Below are 19,600 nucleotides of genomic sequence, written 5' to 3'. Positions count from 1 at the left end.
TGATCAATCACAGGCTTGACCCTTTTATACTAACGTCCATGCCCAGCATCTGATCCTCAGAATGAACAAGGAAAAAAACTAACCTAATCTCACCTTTTGTTAGCTGTGTGAAGGATACCATAGAGAGCCAGATGGCCTTGAATTCAAACCTGAGGAGAGAAGTGATAAAAATGAGGATATGAGAAGGAAGAAGGAAGTTATTGCTGAAGGAAAGTAAGGATGACTAATAATCTGATCTACTGAGGCTGTCACAGAGCCAGAGAAGAACTTCTTTGTTTTCAGATGAGTCATGACAGCTGCTGGGAGAAACCTCTGGAATTGTTTTTTTTTTTGTTGTTGTTGTTGTTGTTTTTTTTTAATTGAATTTATTGGTACATTCTAGGTAGACAGTACAGTTACATTCATTACTGGGATCTTGTACCTTTACATGCCAGGTCTTGGTTCTCATTTTTTCCCCTTGCCCCACCCTACCTTGTTTTGTTTTAAAGTGAGAATTGTAAGGAAGTTTATCTACCAGCTTTCCCTGTAAATTCTGTATGGATATTCTGGGGAAAGGTCAGATGAAGTGCCCTCTAGTGACCCAACTGAGTAATAGTCCATTGGAGCTCGCCTTTGGTTCCCTGGGAGAGAATGCCTAATACTTCTGTTCTGAAGGAGTTGCTACCATGGCACTCACAGGGTAATCAAAGTTCGTTCACTGAACTCTAGGTGCTGTGTGGCCATGAACCAGCTGACTTAGTTCATTGGATGTGAAGGGTGACATATTGCTATAACTTCCCTGCATTGTTGGAGACTGCTTTGCTCTTTCAGATATCCTAAAAGTTCTCATGGTTGGTTGCAGCTCACAAAAGAAGCTGAAGTGGGTAATGATAACAAAGGGATTAATAGGTTAGTTTCGTGGCCTCATATCACTAGTTCCTTTTCCTGAAGCTCTGGCAGTCTGTTATTGAGACCTTTAGTATGTGGAGTTGTTCTGAAGAGTACAGCATGCATAACTGGTAGTTTTCAAGATGTGCATAGCGGCGCTCAGACAACAATATGTTGCCAGACAACGGTGGCAATAGCTGGGCTAGTGGCTTAGTCAATTCTGACCCTGAGTGTCCTGGGGGATTTGCAAGCTGTTGATATGGGACAGAGCTTCTGCTGCCACACACACTTTTTAGCTCCCTTTGTTTTTTGTTTTTTTTGGTACCTGGAACTGCACTTGGGACCTTGCGCTTGCAGGACAGGTGGTGGAACCACTGAGCTAAATCCCCAGTCCCTCACACACACTTTTTAATTTTGAAATAATTTTTAGTTTTATAGAAAAATATTTTTGAAAAATTTTATTAGTACATGTTTGCAGTACATAATGATTGTGGGGCATTGATAATTTGTATATAACTCATCAGTCCCCTCTTTCCCCCATTATTTTGCTAGCATCATATGAAAAGTTTTGAAAATACTAGAAAGCACTTTTCCCCCAATGTTAACAAAATCATACTGCAGTTTTCAAAAAATCAAGAAATTAACTAAAATATAGACCAAATTTGAATCTCAGCGTTTAATGTCACAGTTTACTCTGGCACAGAGTCTAGAATCCACAGTGGACGTAATGTCTGTTTAATCTCTTCCCATTCTATCAGGGGTTATATGATATCATGTCTTAGTTTAGCTGTGACCAGTTGGTTTAAATTTTACCTGATGAGCTCCTACACTATACAGTTACTCTTTTCCCCTCTGAAATTAAAAAAACTCTTGAGGATTTTACTTTGAGACTGCAGATATCCTGTTTCTCCCCTAACTTTTGCCCATTAGTTTTAGCATGTATTGATGGCTTTTGCTTGAGTAAGAGTTAATAAATTACATTATTTTTGTAGTACTGAGGTTTGAACCCAGGGCCTTTGCACTGAACTACAGCCCCAGGCTGTAAAAATTTTTTTAAATTAAAAAATTAATTTTAGTGAAGCAGGATCTCACTAAGTCTCTGAATTGCCTGGGCTAGCCTGCATCACCTTTCCTGCATCACCTTTTGTATCACCTTCTCATATGGCTGGGATTATAGGTAGTTAAAATATTTTGAATGGAGCCTGGATTTAGCTCAGTAGTGCTGCTTCCTGCCTTACAAGCACAAAGTTCTGAGTTCAGTCCCCGATACAAAAAAAAAAAAAAAAAAATTATTTTGAACCAAGCAGAAATAGTATTCTTGGAAAGATGATGTAATGATAAAAATATATCTTGTTCCATATAGGGATTTAGAATGTGTTTCCTATAGACTAAGGCCTCTAACATGGAAGGCTCGTGATGTACCGTGGTGCCTTGGAAATCTGCATGATTCTTTCCACAGTTTTTGTTGTACACCGTATTGGATGAGAACTGAATCAGATTTCCCCCTAAAGTCAACATCGTAGCTTAATCATTGAATTTGATTTGGTTCTCATACAGTTCTGGGAAAGTATTAAGTTTGTGAACTGAGGTACCACTGTAATTAATACCCATATGGAGCACAGCATCATTAAATTGGTGGGATATGGGATACTGTGGCAAAATACATCTCATTGGTCTCATACATTTGGCTGGGAAGAATTGCTAGCTGTGTTGATGTCCATGGAGGCAAAAGTTCTCAGGATGATGACTACCAAAGGTATTTCAGAAGCTAAGCTTAGTGGTCAGGAAGAGTGTCATGGGCCAGGAGTTCATGTTCCCTGTGATGTAATGATTGGGGTGGACATGTAAAAGATACTCACTTTCTCTCTCACTAGAAAGTAGTTGGGCTGCTCCAAAATGATACTCAAAAACCAGGGTTGATAAAATAATTGCTCATTATTGGATATGTTTGGAGTGTGGAAAAAAAACATTTTTAGTAGAAAGGTTAGGAATTAGAACTAGATTTTTAGTGAAAAGATTAAGAATCAGAACTAGGATTAGAATATATTGTCAGAAAAGGTTTGGTGTAAGAAGCATTGCTTTAATATTTCATTTGCCAAACTTATTTAAACATAAGTTTAATTGATGTCTCTAGGGTAACTGATCAATCTGAAAAAGAAACAATTTGTTTAGAAAAATCAATAATGCAGTTAATGCATTTATTGATCTCCCTTTTAATAAATACAAGCAGTAATAGATGAGAAGAAATAAATTTGTTGAGGAATATTTAAAATTTTGAAGGTCTGACATCACAGTTGACAACCTTAGTTGAAAGTACTCCACTGCATATGACAAGTCCTGCTCACTAGCTTTAGGAAACGCTTTAAAATTGTCTGTATTTACGTATGACCCAGCAGTTACCTCCTAAAAGGAAAACATATGACAGCATTACATAAGTGTTCAAGCACTGATGTTTATAACAGTGCAAATTTGTAAAACTCATAAACCTTTTTTCATAGTTGTGAAGGAATAAAACCTCATCTAGGACTGAAAGAATGAAAATTAACTTCAACTAAAAAAGTAAAAGCCAACTACAGAATTTATAGAAAACACTTCTCCCAAGGTTGTAGACAGCAGTAAAGTATTATTACAATTTTTCCTAATGTTAGTCCTAGACCCACTTTATTAGAACACTAATTGCTAAAGGCATTATCTCTAGATAGCATCCATTCCACATTTACTCCCCACTTTTGATCTCTCCTCAGAAACAGCCACTTGGGAGTTGAGCTCCGCTTTCTTTAGTTTCCTGAGTCCTCTCTCCTCTCTTCTGCTGGTAGCATTCCATGGTTTGTCAAGGTGCCTTCCACAATGGTTAATCTGATTTTGACAGATGATGTACTTGTTCCTGGTCAGTTTAGCCTATTAAGCTTTAATAGTAGCCCCAGAACTGCAGACAGTATTCAGTAGGGTGGATAGAAAAGTGAACGTGTTATAGTCATTCAGTGGAATATTAATTTGCAGTAACGGCATGACTACCAGTGTATACAACATGTAACAATTTCAAAAGCATCCTGAATGAAAGAAGTGAGACAAGTATAGGTACTTTGTTTTCATTTATATATGATTGTAGAAGGAGAATGCAAGGGTTTGAAGTGAGATTGACTGCAGCCAGCATGGGAGGACTTTCTTGGGAGAGGACTGGACTGCTGCTTAAAGGGTATAGTTGGCTCTCTGTATCCTTGGGTTCTGCATCCTCAGGTTGAACTAACCATGGATCAAAAATACTGAGAAAAAAGTATGTCTCTGCACTGAACATGTATAGACTTTTCTGGGTCTTTTTTCCTCTGAACAATACATTATAATAGCTATTTTTATAGAATTTACCTTATATTAGTTATTATAGGTAATCTGGAGTTGTCCTTTCAGTCTGTAGGGCACTGAAGCATCCCAGTATTTTGGTATCTGCAGAGGTACTAGAATAGATTTTCCTCTGAGGATTCCAAGTGATGACTATGTGTACATATTTGTTAAAAGTGATCAGCCCACATGATTAACTGGTCATTTTAGTATACAAACGTTACAAGTTTAGCCAAAAGTTTTGCAACACCAGAGTTGTGGAAAGTTGCAGTTAGTAGGGGTTTATTGGCTACTCTAAACAATTACTCAAGGGGATGTAGAAAACATGGAGATATAAAAAGAAAAAAGATTTATTTTTTAGTAACACTGCTCTCGATGGATTTGAGTTAATGTGCATAGAGAATGTTAAATCATCCTTATTGCACTAAATGAATTGTCCCTGTTATCAGCACTATTGATTATAAATCCCCTGATTGTCAGTGTGACTTGACACATCCTCCTAAAGGACTGCATTTCAAGCACGGAGATGAATAGGTAAGGAGTGGCGGGGGAGCCTCTTTGAGTACCAAGTCGCCTAGCTTGCATCATCCCTGCTTTTTTCACATGTGCCCATGGAATGGAGGGCACAGAGCTGTGCCTGAGATGCTGCCAACCTCCTTATGCAATGGCTGCTTGCCTGAGCTTATTCTTTTTTTTTTTTTTTTTTTTTTTTTTTTTTTTTGCGGTATCAGGGATCAAACTCAGGACCTTATGCTTACAAGGCAAGTGCATTGCCACTGAGCTAAATCCCTGGCCTCTGAGCTTATTCTTGTTTTGTGTTTGACAAGCTGAGTAAACTGATGTTGAAACCTATTGTGATCTTTCTTTTGTCAATTCTGAACCCAGGACCAACTGATGATGATTCAGTTATCAGTAGTTATGCACCATGCTGTGTTTTTAATTGTTATAAAAATAAATTTCATTTTCTTGTATAAAGTTGAATTTATTATTTTCTTTTCAGTTAAGCCATCAGGTACAAGATGTTTTGTTGATGGATCAGAAGAAATTGGAAATGACTTTAAACTAAAATGTGAACCAAAAGAAGGTTCACTTCCATTACGATATGAATGGCAAAAATTGTCTGACTCCCAGAGAATGCCTACCCCATGGTTAGCAGGTACTGCTCATGATACAAATTGTACCCTGCGCCACTGATTTGGACTTAATTTAGTAGGGTTTATATGTATATGTTACATACTTTAAATTTTTAATTCCTGTCTTTCCTATATAGAGGGATCAAAATTTCATGGGAGTTATTTGGATTTATGACAAGTTAGTGTCATGTAAATGAAGAAAGGTTCCTATAATAATTTCACATTTTAGAATATTATAATTAGTTCCTTTGGCAGATTTTATTTTTATTTGGTGGGAAATGTTTATAATTACAAATTAGTGGCTAAAATATAATGTGTTGGGATCTTGAATGTTTTGCCTCAATTCATATTGATGCTACAGTATTCCATCCAAGGCTTCTCTGTAAATAAGGAAAACCAAAAAACATGTATGATACTAACTGCAGAGTTACACATTGCCTAAATCTGATCATTCATCTGTTTATTATATTTGACCTGTTAGTTCAAACTGATTGTCATACTCTATCTTATCTACCCTCTTTCTATCCATCCTACCCTGGTCTTCAGTAAGTTTTCTTTCTGCTTCTCTCTTCTTCACCTAGAGCCCAAACTGGATGATGCTTCTGATATTCTTTTGAGTGTTCCAAATGGGACATAAAATAAGTCTTGCAAATTTTCCTGCTGCATGAGAGAATCTTTATGGAATGAGCTACTTTTTATCATTAAAATGTGGCCCGAAATAAGCTTTCAACTGCTACAGTGGACCATACCCTTGCTTTAGCTGAAGCTCTGTGGCTGAAGGCTTATACTTTTTTGGCTTTTTTGCCTTGGTCTGGAGGAACTGCAGGCATGACTTAATTCTGGAGACATGCATGGGCTCCACAGAAGTTTGTTTGCATCCAGCATTGTTTTGTCTTTTAACTGAATTGTCAAGTTGGTAGAGTTGAATTTTATTAAAAACTCAGAGTAATATGTTCAATAATTATTTTTCTTTTTCCTCTCCCATAGAAATGACCTCACCTGTTATAACTGTAAGGAATGCTACTTCTGATTACTCTGGAACATACAGCTGTACAGTGCAAAACAGAGTGGGCTCTGATCAGTGCATGCTGCGTCTAGATGTTGTTCCCCGTAAGTGTCTTCTTTCTGTCTTGTTTCTGTTACCTTCATGCAGCTTCTTTTAATTTAGTCAGCAAGGATGTATTGAAGGCAAGGGGATGGTAACTTTAATCACAATCCTCTATGGCTTGGTTGTTAGCTTTTCTAACTCATGGGTAGGAAAAAATAGCTATTTTATTAAGTGGTAAAGTTGTCAAATTAACTTTTATACAGTATTTAGCTATTATGAAAGTATGAGTAACTTAGAACATTCTTGTATGCTAACCCATGATAGCTTCAAATGTTAAATACTTTTTATCTGATTTTATCATTTTTATGTATTTTATTGAAAAATAAGTTCATAAAGAACACTTTTTATAGATTCTCCAAAGTGTATCACAAAAAGCTAGTTTCTTAAAGTTACAACAAAAAAATCAATCTATCACTGTACCGTATATCCTATCTTCAGTGTCATAAATGTAGTTTTTTTTTAAACTATTTTTATTAACATCTTATTCTAGCTTCAAATAGAGCCGGAACAATTACAGGAGCTATTATAGGAACTTTACTTGCTCTTGTGATCATTGGTCTTATCATCTTTTGCTGTCATAAAAAGCGCAGAGAAGAAAAATACGAAAAGGAAGTTCACCATGATATAAGGTAATTACGTGACAGATATGTTTCTAAAGCATTAGTTCTCTGAAGCATGTTATTCTCCTATGAGAAATAAGCAAAAACTTTGACTCCCCCCTTCAACATTTTACAAACCATTTACTTCAAGTGCATATGTCCACCCACTCTTCATTGTGCTTCCCCCAAATTTTCTTCCACCCTATTTTGAGAACTACAAAATGCTTAACTGAGTACTGCCTGTATTTTCACATCAGAGGGTTAGGATGAGGCTCTCAAAAATTATAGCAGCTGCTGAGGTTTAAAGACAAAAACTGGTTGTATCGAGTTGTCATGAATAATTTACAGAACTATTCATAGTATAAGTTTATTTTCTTACTCTAAACTAGTAGATCTTAACTACAAATGCACATTGGATTACAGAACTTTAAAACATAACAACACATGAATAAATAATTTAACATCCTGGAATTGGACACTTTGTAGGTATAGGTGGGATCTAAGCACTTACATTTTTAAAATACACCAAAAGTTACTCAGATATATATTCTTTCTCAGTGCTTGGTATGAACGTTCTTATGCCTAAATTTCCATTCTGAAAGCTTAAATCTGTAAGGTTTTCTGCTAAAGTCCTAGATAACTTTAACAGTAAAATGGGATTTTTTTTTTCCTTTTTTGTAGGGGAGTATGGCCATGAAATATGTCAGTAGGTGTTAATTCTCTTCTCAGCCAGGAAGTGTTAAATAACTAGCTAGATAATGTTCATGTTTGATACTAGGATATAAAACTGAGACTTGTTCATTATAAAACTGTACATTTTTATGAAATATAAAAGTACATATTTCGTTATGAGGTTGTACATTCATTAGTCAGAATGATATGTTGGGGACAAATACATAGTTAATGACATTATGCGTGCTTGCCTCTTTTTTATGTGGGGCTCACCTTCTTTTTTGGTACTGGGGATCAAATTCAGGATCTTGAGTTTTTGAGGCAGGCAACAGCACCACTCAGCTAAATCCCCAGCCCAGGCATTCACTTTTATATACATACTTCATACTTAAATAAGGTCCTTAGTCACGAATCATATGTTACATAATTATAAGTTTTTAGAAACTTGTTCTTCTAACTTCTTGCATTGGGGACTTTGTTTTTTCCAGAGAAGATGTTCCTCCTCCAAAGAGCCGGACATCCACTGCCAGAAGCTACATTGGCAGCAATCATTCATCCCTGGGATCCATGTCTCCTTCCAACATGGAAGGTTATTCTAAGACTCAGTATAACCAAGTACCAAGTAAAGACTTTGAACACGCTCCCCAGAGTCCAACTCTCCTACCCGCTAAGGTAGCTGCCCCTAATCTAAGTCGAATGGGAGCGGTTCCTGTGATGATTCCAGCTCAGAGCAAGGATGGGTCTATAGTATAGAACCTCTGTACTTTGCTTCTGTGCTCTTTGCATTTTTTCTTTTGATGTGTGAAAAATCTATTCAATTTTAAATCTTGTTAATAGCCTCAAAATATATGAAAAGTAGTTGACCAGAAACTGAAAATTTATGATTTACAAAGTTATTTGGTTATCTTGAAACAGTAAAGACATTGGACATAGTAAAGACATTCACCATCTTTAAGAGGCTGATTTTAAAGAGAACTTAATTTTCCTGAGTAAGATGTAGCACTTTGTATATGGAATCATAGGTGAAGAGCTCTATGAATTTACATACATACCACAATGGTTACTTGAATCATCTGAAGTGGTACTTTATAATTTCTACCATTATTTTTAAAATGTCTGTCTCATTTATTTATGCTCCTACAGTGTCCCCAAGATGAGTAAAGAAAGATACGTGGCAAAAATACTTAAGTATGTTTGTACTTGTTTTCGTAGCATCATCAAAAACTCTAAATGTGTTTAGAACATCTCTAATAACAAAACACTGTAGTGTTTTAGAAATGACTAGTTTTACTTCCAACTGATTCATAAACTATGAAATGATTTCTCGATAACTGAATTTTTTTTAAGCACCAAATTGACATAAGTTTTCATATGCTAAGTTGAGAGAGCATCTCTTAGATTTCAATTAGAGCATTTGCATCAGCTGTATATAGAGATGGCGCCATTGGTGCAGTAGTGGGTGTAGATTTATTGGACAGTGATCTGGTGCCTTGAAGCCTGTGGTGGTCTACAGAAGAGTGGCCAGCTAGATCCAGCATGCAGCATTCACAGATCTCAACTGAACACTGTAGGCTGGCCACCTGAGGTTATGTATATCTAAAAAGAAAATGCTATATTTCAGTCATCTGATAATTATAGATTAAAAAAACTCTTAATTATTGATTCTAAATTTTAAGTGTGTGGTTTTTTTTTTTTTTGGACGATGGTATCACATGTTTTTGTTTTCAAAATACGTAATCCTACACTTACCCTCTTGAATGCAGTTCCTGGAGAATGTTTTCATCATAGACTCAGTGATCAAATACATTTTACATGAGTAAATGTCTTCCATCAGTTCTGTACTCCACACTAGGGAGGAGGTAACGGTCACTGTTGTGTGGCCAAATGTGTCTTTGTATAGTTCCAGCCTGATTTGGTTGAGCTTTTAAAAAGTTTGAGCCTTAGGTTTGTGAAAGTGATTTATTCTTAAAAAAAGAAAGAATGAAAAAGAAGTGAAGTAAATTATCCTACCTGCCAAATGTGTTATAAATACTGTTTTTAGTAGAAGAAAGTGAATTTAATGTATTTCCCTTATGATTATGAGGGAGTGTGGATGTAGTAGAATGAGCCAACAGTTTCTTTGTAGTAAATAAGGTCTGTAATAAATTATTTGATTAGCTCTAAAACCATTTCCCTAGATTTTTGTAGGGAGTTGGTTTCTGTTATCTCTTTGGGTGCTATGGTGGTAAACGCTGCCTTATTAATTAATGTTGGCATGTATTGACAATTAGGCAGAGTGTTGTATACACTTTTTAAAAATAAATATAAGCTGAATGTGTAATGAATTAGTGTACAGTTTTACATATTAGGAAGTATTTCTTAAGTAGGTTTCTAACCTTACATAAAATTACCTTTTTATACTTGTGTTAACATTTTCATCTGTGCCTTTTTGCGTAATTTAGTTTCTATTATGACTTTCTGGTGCCTATGAGCTAGCTGTCACCTACTAGAAAGGTGCTTAGAGGTGAAGGTACTGTTTTTAAAAACACATCACTGTGACATCCTCTATCCTTCAAATCTTGCCTCTTTTTTATGTAACTTATTCATGACGATTTGAACACTTTAACATCCCCAACACTTTCTAATTTTATAACAGTAATTATTTTTGAACACTAGACATTGGCCTGTGTTTAAGATACCACAAGAATAAAGTAGAACACAAACTTCAGTTGCAAAACTGTTTTAGTTTGTCCTACTACTGATTTTTTTAATCTAAGTAGAAATTACTATGGGAAATGAACATATGTAAGATTTTGCTTTCCTTAGACTTCATATTTATCTAAGGTTCAAGTATAAATCAGTCTGTTTCAGAAAGTATTTCAGTTCATATTCATACTCAACTATAATCTGAAATTCAAGCTTATAAAAAATGGCTTGGGAGCTGGGGATTTAGCCTAGTGGTTCCAGCACCTGCCTTGCAAGCACAAGGACCCAAGTTCCATCCCCAGTACCCCCCCCCACCAAAAAAAGTGGCTTGGGTAACCTGAACAGACTATTAGGTGTAATTGATATTAGAGGACATAGTTTAGTTTTAGCCATATGTCTCCAGTAACTCTTACTGTAAATTTCACTTGGTACAAAGGTCATTTAATACAAATAATTCCTCAAATAATTCTCACTGCTAATTTTAGGTGAACCAGAGATTAATTATTTGTTGTAGAATTATTGTAAATGATTAAGTAGTTAATGAAGACTTATTAGAGCATCTCCGAGAGAGCCAGTAACAACAGTCAGGAGCAGTACTTCATCTTCAAAGCAAAACTGTTTGATTCTACTGTATATCTGAGAAATCTCATATCATCATTTAGAATTACATAGGATAATTTGAAGAGAAGTGATGATGTGAATTACATAGTTTTATGCTTTGAGTTTGAAGTAGTTTACAGTTATTTTTCTTAATGCTTTTCTTAATATTTTCCTGTAAGAAAGCTCTCCTACCAAAGTTTCTTGCTGATTACACTGATGGGTTTTTCTGGACAAATTATTTCCTTTGAATTTGAACTATTTGCCAAGGGTTTATTACATTGGGAATATATTCTGAGTGTGTCTTAGGGGAAAGTGAATTAAAAAAAAAAGTCATCACTCATAGAGATTATATATGTAAAGAAATGTTTGATTTCTATTAAAAAGATAAGAAATTTACAATTAAGTCGTCGAAATTTGTAGTGAGTAAATAATCTTGATTAAATGTAAGAATTCATTTCATGGAGTTGGCTACCGAATTTTGTAATGTGGCTTATAAAAATAACTATTCTTGGTCTGTTTTTGTGTGCATGCAGCATGTAAATTTGAAGTTAAGTGCATGTTTATAGTTTTTTCTAATTTGCATTTCAACAGTGTTTAGGGTTTGGATGCCTTATTCCAGTATGAACAGAAATAGTCCTTATTTTATGTGTTTGATTCTTGATATGTCATGTATGGAGTAGTTTATAGAAAATGGCACAATTGGAACTTTTCAATGGCATGTGACATTATTAAATACATATGTGTACATATATCTTTATGATGTTTCTGTGTTTAGTAATGTAAATGTTCTGGGCAAGTTTTAATATTTCAGATAGTCATTCTTCAATAGAATTTCTTGTTTGCTGACTTTGTCGCTAAAATAGTCCATAAGTGACCACAAACTCCTTTTATAAATGTTATAGAGCAGGGGAGAATAATAAATTTGTGAATTGTGGGTTTTTTTTTCGGGGGGAGGCTGATCATTTACCTTATGGATAGTAACACTAGCCTTTTAAAATCAAGTTTTATATAATATCCTATTTTATAATTTAAGAATAAAGTAAATATCAGTTGAATTTAGTACTGATCATAGACACTAATATTTCCATCAAAGAAGCACTTTGTATTTCCTGCTAACTTGTTTAATTCTGCAAGTATTAAAACCACAATTCACTGATTGACTCATTCTTATCCCTGTGAATTTTAATGATAAATACACTTATACCACTGAGAAAAATATTTTGACTCTTCAGATTTTCAAAATAGAGTATTGACAGTTTCAGTTTCATAGTTTATATTTAAAATTTCTGGCTTATGTATCCAGTGGTGCAGATTTTGAAATTTGTGCGACCAAATCTGTTTAAAAAAACAAAAACTTGCTCTTAGTTTTGTGTCCTTGTGTACTTTTGAAATAAAATCAAGAGGTTCTCTACCTTGTGTGGCTTTATTGTGCCTTTTTTATGAAAAAAAAAAAAGTCTACTAAAGTATCAATACATTATTTCTTCCTGCTTCTCTGTATTGACGTATCCTCTCCCAGTGCATCCTTTAAACAGGAAAAGATTGTGTGTAGATTTTATAAATATATATATAATAGACATATTGTGTGTGTATATACGTATATATATGTATATATCACATACATATATATATGTATATATCAGTAAAAAGTCAAATATTCATATATTCCCCCACTCCTTTGTATTTATATGAGAGTACACAGTGTTTTGAGATTTAAGCTTCCACAGTTCTGTCATTTCAGATTTTTGCAATATAAACTCAAGAGTTTTTTGGATGAATTAAAAATAGGTTTGCATGGTTCTATTAAGTACATACATATCTGACTGAATTGTTCCTGCTGTTGTAACAGTGCCATGCACTAGGTAACTGATAAACAACAGGAATTTATTGCTCACTGTTTTGGAAAGTCAAGGGTTCTGCTGATTTCGGTGTCTGGTGAGGGCTTGTTCTCTCTTTCAAAAATGGCATCTCTTGCTATGTTCTTTCAAGGTGAATAGAGGGAAGGAGCTTGCTGAAGCCTCTTTTATAAGGCACTACTAATTCTATTCAGGAAGATGGAGCTCTCATGACTTGATCATTTTCCAGATGCCCTCCCTCTTAATACTATCACTTCGGGTTTTCACGTTTCAACATAGGATTTTTTTTAATTGAACACAAACCATAACATCTTTTCACAGTTTAAATGTCTTTGCATTGACTTTAGAAAAAGCAGGATGGGCTATTAGTCCTCCTGTAAAAGACATGTTGAGGAATATTTTGTTTATACTAGGGTTGCTCAGTCTCTGCACATCAGTATGCTGGGCAGTGTAATTTTTTGTTGTAGGGCACTGACTTATGAATTGTGAGATGTTAGCAGCACCTCTGGCTTCTACTTACTGGTTATCAGTAGCACCTTTGCCTCCTACACTTGTGACTTTAAAAAATGTCTATAAACATTACCAAATGTGCTTCCCCATAGGAAGTAAACTTCTTCCATTTGACAACCAGTACTTTATATTAATGTGGAATTTTTTACTCTGGAATTTAGAGAGGAAATGCCCATGATTTAGAGTCAGTTGTGTTTGAATACTGCTTATTACTAGTTGTTTCATTTAATTTCATATTGCTAATGCTTAAAGTAGGAATAAAAATACCTAGTTTACAGGGAATATTGAAAGATTTTAGAGATAAGATTACTATAATAAAAATTCTTATTTATTTCTCGTAGCTGAAATGTTGATAATGAACCACAGGCTCTCAGAAAATTGAGATTGCAATAAAATATACTAAATGAAATTACTAAGTATAACTTAATGCCTTTAATTTAGACCATATTTTAATTATGTAGCTCTAAAGACCAGATGGTATTTGATTAATTAAACAATGAATAGCAGTCCTGATTAAATTACAACAACATTCAACACAGTAGTTTGTTATTAAATAAAAATGGTCCAGTTTATATACAAGGCATAATCAAATGTAATTTTACAATGCAGTAATGGCAACAGTGAAAAGATTGGTTGAGTCCTAGAAACTAAGCTTAGATTCTTTTTTGGCTGATATTTCCAAATATAAATGAATCTATTGTTATTTAGATGATTTTTAAATTCTTTTAATTATTTATAGGGAAAAAACTTCTGCCCTAAGGTAACTGCAAGGAAAGAAGGTGTTAGGTTCTCCTTGTTGATAGTTAAGAATTTCTGAACCTGATGAAAAGCAAAGAAACCCCATGTTGTAATCGGAGTCTTAAGTTCTTGATGAATGTTTTCTGTACTGCCTAGCAGTGACAATTCTAGCTCTGTAATACAAAGTGGGAGAGGTGGAAGAAGATACAGAAAATTTTAGTTTGCTGCTAATCCCCAGTGAAGTGTTAGAGGCCATCATGATCTTGTCTTTTCCCTAAGTCATTCTCTCCAGTCCTAGTAATTGTCTTAAAATGTAAACACGATCATATTAAAAACCAGGTTATTGTAACATGACACAGCAGGCTTCTCACAATTCTTGACATTTCTCTATAATTTATTTTCTCCATAGCTCTACATAATAGTGCCTTTATAGTGAGTCATATTTGGGTAGCCTTTTTGAATGTGGCCTTTCACAGCCTCCTTGTTTGCTTTGCCCATGCATATTTACCCTGCAAATGTTAAATTCAAGCACTTATCTCCTTTTGAGTAATTTTTTGTGATTCAACCCCTGCTTTTCACGCACAGAACTAAATTAAGGCTACTTATGAAGCCCTCCCCATTGCCAGTATTGGTCTTTTATGACACAAATCCTTTGGGTTTCTAATTGTCCCACATACTTAAGGCCTGAGGTGGTTTACGTACCTCAGTCACCACAGCAGATGACTTACAAATTGCTCAGTAAATGCTTAATGGAGATTTAGTAAGGAAACTGGGCACAGGGAAAGGTATTAAGTATGTGTCCTACGGTTAGCAAGATACCTGGTTGGGTCTCCTGTAAATGGGACATGAAGAAAAGTTTATGTATAGAGAGAGGAAGTGTAAGACTTGAATAGGCTAAAGTGACTCCATGCTAATAGGCCAGACTGTGCTTCTTCATATGCTAATTGCTACCTTGGTTAACAGCCCACCCAGGGGCAAATGGTTTGACAAAAGGTGACCCTAGAACATTTCCTGCATAAGATAAGCAATGTGTTTGCAGTCTTGTTCTGTGAATTCCCTGACTCTTTGTTTAGAAAAACCTTATAAAAAGTACCTCAGCCCCTGAGCAGTTGCCTCTCTCAGCCACCTGGCTCCGGGAGTGCCATCTGGCCAGACTAATAAAGGTCTCTTTACCATCTAGGCTGGTGTGTTCCTTCCTGGGTTTCTCGGTTCTCTGTCGTGTTCCCGGAGCCTCGCTGGGTGTTAGGGCCCAGCATCGTGGAGGCCTTTCGGCTGTTCACGCTCCGTGGAGTGGAAGTGAGACTTTAGGTCTTACAGAAGGCTACACTTGGATTAAAAAATTAACTTGCTTGAAAAAGAATGAGGTGACCTGACTCAAAAAGAGCTATCATTAAATCAAAATTACTGTAAAAATCTAGAGAATCTTAAACAAATTCCTAAAGCCCTCACGTATTCAACTGAGTAGGTCTGGGGTGAATGAATATCAATTTTGATAATCCAATTAAACCCTTTTCAGATGACTGATTTCAGTAATTGACCTGGGGGGAAAAATCATAAACAAAAATTTGGTGTGTCTGAAAAATGTATATCCTTAAATGTTTGCTTGGTTTTGTTGTAAGATTTCTTACTATCAAAACTTAAAGATAGTTGTTTTGACACTGAAAATACCATTTCTTTTCCTTTTTTTTTTGGTATGGGGGATAGAACCCGGGTCCTTGTGCTTGCGAAGAAGGCGGTAGAACCACTGAGCTAAATCCCCAGCCCAAAACACCACATCTTAACAAAATTCAATTCTTTTCAAATTCGATGTGTGACCAGAATTCGGAAAGAATTAAGTTTATGAACCAAGGCACCGCTGAACTATTTAGTCCTATATGACATGAATGGCAAATTTCCCCTCAGGTTATCATTTGTTACTAGCTGTTTATGATTTTGCCTTTTACAGACATGTAACCCTCATCTTTCCTAAATCCTACCACCGAAGAAGCCATCTCCAAACCATTCTGGTTTAACCTGACCTGTCCCTTCTTGATATTGTCTCTTCTAAGCATGTGCCATACTTCTTAAAGGTACAATGTCTTTACAATTAAATGTTCAGCAGTGATCGCAGCAGCTCTGGTTGTGTTCACCTTAAGCCACTGTCACATGAATCCTCATCACGGTGTGCTTCTCATTGACTTACCTGGTTTGTTCAAGGTGCTGGAATTTTTACCCAAAAGTTTTATGGAATCAGTGCAAACTAAACTAATGAAGAACATGAGTTACCTTTTATTTGAAAATAAGACGTAGCCAGGTAATGTGCTAGGACAGCTGTCACACACTATTTCAAGTTGAATATTGGTTGCTGGCACTGTTATTTTTTATTTTTTACTAAGAACATTTCTAGGAAACCGAATGACCTTGCAATTCTGGGAGGGAGGACGGTATGATAGAGAAGGGCCAGTGGATGCAATTTGTAAATGCTGGAAAATCACAGTTCTCCAACATTCACATTTTAATCAATGGGGACATTTTATATGTTCACAGAAACAGCAACATAAAATTAAATAATTACATGAGTGGGAATGAAATCCCTCCTCTGCCAGCTAAAGGGTACTATCTGCTATGTTTAGGACAACAAGGTAAAGGTGCATTTAACAAGGCTTCATGAACATGTTTGTATAAGTTTGACTTATATTTCTTGTTATGAGCAAAGACATGTTATAATTAAATGGAAAAAATTTACATAGCATTTCAAGCTTTACACACACAAATTTTTTTTTTTTTTAAACTGTACTAGTTTCATCCCAGGAGTGCTCTACCATCCGTGGTACTTTTAGCTTTTTGAGACATGATTCTGTGAAATTGCCAGGCTGGGCTCAATGTTGCAGTCCTGCATCAGCCTCCTGAGCCCAGGCCAAAAGTTACTTTAAATGTTAAATTTTTAAAAAATTTAAAATGTCTATAATGCTTACAGGAGAGATATGCCAAATTTTAAGATAAATTTAGGGTGGTAATTTTTAAAATTTTCTGCATTGTATAGGTATTACTTTTGCATATCATGCACTTTAATACTGAAGTAACACTTGAAACAGCATCATTTCATAGAAGGTAGCTACTGACGAGGTTTAGAATTTATTCTGCTATGCGGGCATTTAGCAAATGAGCCCATTGCAATGATTAAGTACTCAAATGTTAAAGAAATACAAGTAGAGTCCTGTCTTCCTATTAACTATAAAAAAGAATTTAAAAATTCAGCAGTATCCTAAAGTATCAGAGGAGATTCCTTTTTGAACCCTTTCTGTGAACAATTTAGAAAAGCAATCAAACATCTCTTTATGATCTAGTCTTATCTCTGTTAAAATATCTTATAATAGATCCTGGGGCAGAACTGTAGGACTGCTCACGGGTATGGCATTTCACATAGAAAGTTCTTAGCCACCCTCTTGTCTGTGACTATGCTAGAAATATATCAGTTAGGGCCACAAGTCAGTGCTTTCAAGGCTGGCATAAACAAATGCTTTTCCCTTGCTTTTTCTGTGCTATCAACTTGGATGGAAAATACTTAGGCGCCCCTGTGATTTAAGATAAATGGAAGGATTCAGTTAGAAGCAGTAAGTATAATGGTTAAGTTTTGGATTTGGAGCTACTGATGCAAATCCTAGGTCAGCCACTGAGAAAATGAGTAATGATCTGTATGCTTCATTAATATATACATCAGATAAAGTTCTTACCTGACTGGTGCTACACTGTTAATAGGTGGTGATTTGTATTAAAGGTGTAGGTTGGGCTTATCTCACTTGTTTTGGTCTGTAGTAGTGATGTGAAGGTAGTCTATGGGAAAAGAGTATTGTAGCACAGGAGGCTAATGTAGGCTTCCTAATGTACTTGGACAGTTTAATTAAGGATGTGCAAATCTGAAAGTTCAAAGTGCAGCTAGAATAATAAAGCCAAAGCAAGGAACAATGGGGAAAGATGCTTATTTGATGAAAGATGGCATTTTTGAGGTAGGTTTGTTTATAAACCCAGATACAGATAAGTGGAATTCATTATGGAAGATATAGTAACAAAAGTATTAGTACACAATGCCCTATGCTAATACGGTTCAATAGCATTTTATGAAAACAAAACAAAACAATAGAAATTTTCTGATTTTTCCAGGGACACATGGAACAGAATCCAGGATTCCTGGGCTACTGTTTTAAGAACCCTGAGTCTTTTCAACCAGCCCCTGAGAGAACTATGACATTTCTCATGGTTACACCAGCCAGAGAGAAGAACAGAATGAGCAGCTTTTTTTTTTTTTTTTTTTTTTTTAAGTGCTGGAAATCAAAGTCAGGACCTTGACGTTTGCAAGGCAGGTGCAGTGCCACTGAGCTAAAGCCCCGGCCCACAGCTGACTCTTCTAAGTAGTGACCTCCCTTTCCCTGTCTGAAACGTGGTTGCCATTGTTCTGGGCACATTGCATGTAGGGAGCTCTGGATTCTTCTGTTTCTTATAGTGGCTCAATGGGGTAATGTGCTTGATAAGAGTAAGCTTTGTTTATGCTGTGATTACATAAATTAAGTACATAGTATACATTCACAATATTAAATATGGTGAAGAAAATAAAAATCATTCTATGGCTATGAATGTAGGTTAGTGGTAGAATGCTTGTGTAACACATAGGGCTCTGGGTTTGGTCCCTGGCACTTGTGTGTATGGGAATCTAGTTCTGTTAGCATAGTGCTTCAAAAGTATAGTAGGTTTTTACTTTACTGCAAAGAAAGCAAACTTTAAATGAGGATTCATACACCATGGATGCAAATTATAGAGAAAACAACATGCAGCAAAAGACCTACATTTTCAGATTTTTTTTTTTTTTTTTTTTTTTGGTGGTGGTATTGGAGAGTGAACCCAGTGCCTTGTACTTTTGGTTTCAATCAGTATATTTTATCATCACTTCCTTAGAAAAAGTTCTTGATGGATGATTGATAAACTGCACGAGCACGATTTTTTGTGGTTTAATGAATCAATTACATTGTCTATTTTTATATTGAATTTTATAACTTTAATTGACTCTAAAAAGTGTATTTTCTGTATATTTTTGTGTGTAAATGCAGTTAGTTCTGTCATGCAATTAGCTTGTCCGTTTATTTCTGTACCTTACAGGAATACTCCTCAGCTGAGTGTCACAGCACATGCCTATAATCTCGGTACTCTGGGAGGCTGAGGCAGGAAGCTCACAAGCCCATCCTAGGTACTTGGCAACTTAGAGCCTATTTAATTTTAAATAAAATGCCCCATGGATTTCTCAAGTTCCCAGTAACATGGGGCGGGGTGCACTCTTCACCATCAGTCATCACACATTGGTGTACACTGAGATACTTAATGAAAAGACTTTTCAAAAGAGATCTGTAGCATACTAATGCAAAAATTAAAAAAAAAATGTACATAACTTGAAATATTTTAGAAAAAATCAGTGGAATAAGAAAATACTCCAGATTTTAAAATCCTGACCATAAAATTAGTATTTTTCA

At 35.5% G+C, this 19,600-nt stretch overlaps 1 protein-coding gene across 1 annotated transcript in view; it reads left to right on the top strand.

Moving 5' to 3' along the window:
• Positions 1-19,600, top strand: part of Cxadr (CXADR Ig-like cell adhesion molecule) — a 35,853-nt gene that overhangs the window by 11,234 nt on the left and 5,019 nt on the right. Inside the window, exons 5-9 of the mRNA XM_010602902.1 lie at positions 5,204-5,359; positions 6,324-6,446; positions 6,935-7,073; positions 8,204-8,387; positions 18,243-18,369. Coding sequence (XP_010601204.1) covers positions 5,204-5,359; positions 6,324-6,446; positions 6,935-7,073; positions 8,204-8,387; positions 18,243-18,369 — 729 coding nt within the window. The remainder of the gene's footprint in view (positions 1-5,203; positions 5,360-6,323; positions 6,447-6,934; positions 7,074-8,203; positions 8,388-18,242; positions 18,370-19,600) is intronic.

The sequence above is a fragment of the Fukomys damarensis genome, unplaced genomic scaffold (genome assembly GCF_012274545.1).
Source record: "Fukomys damarensis isolate Sample0158 unplaced genomic scaffold, DMR_v1.0_HiC HiC_scaffold_24, whole genome shotgun sequence".
NCBI lineage: Eukaryota > Metazoa > Chordata > Mammalia > Rodentia > Bathyergidae > Fukomys > Fukomys damarensis.
The sequence above is the reverse complement of the archived record's forward strand: the minus strand, read 5'-3'. Positions and strand labels throughout refer to the sequence as shown.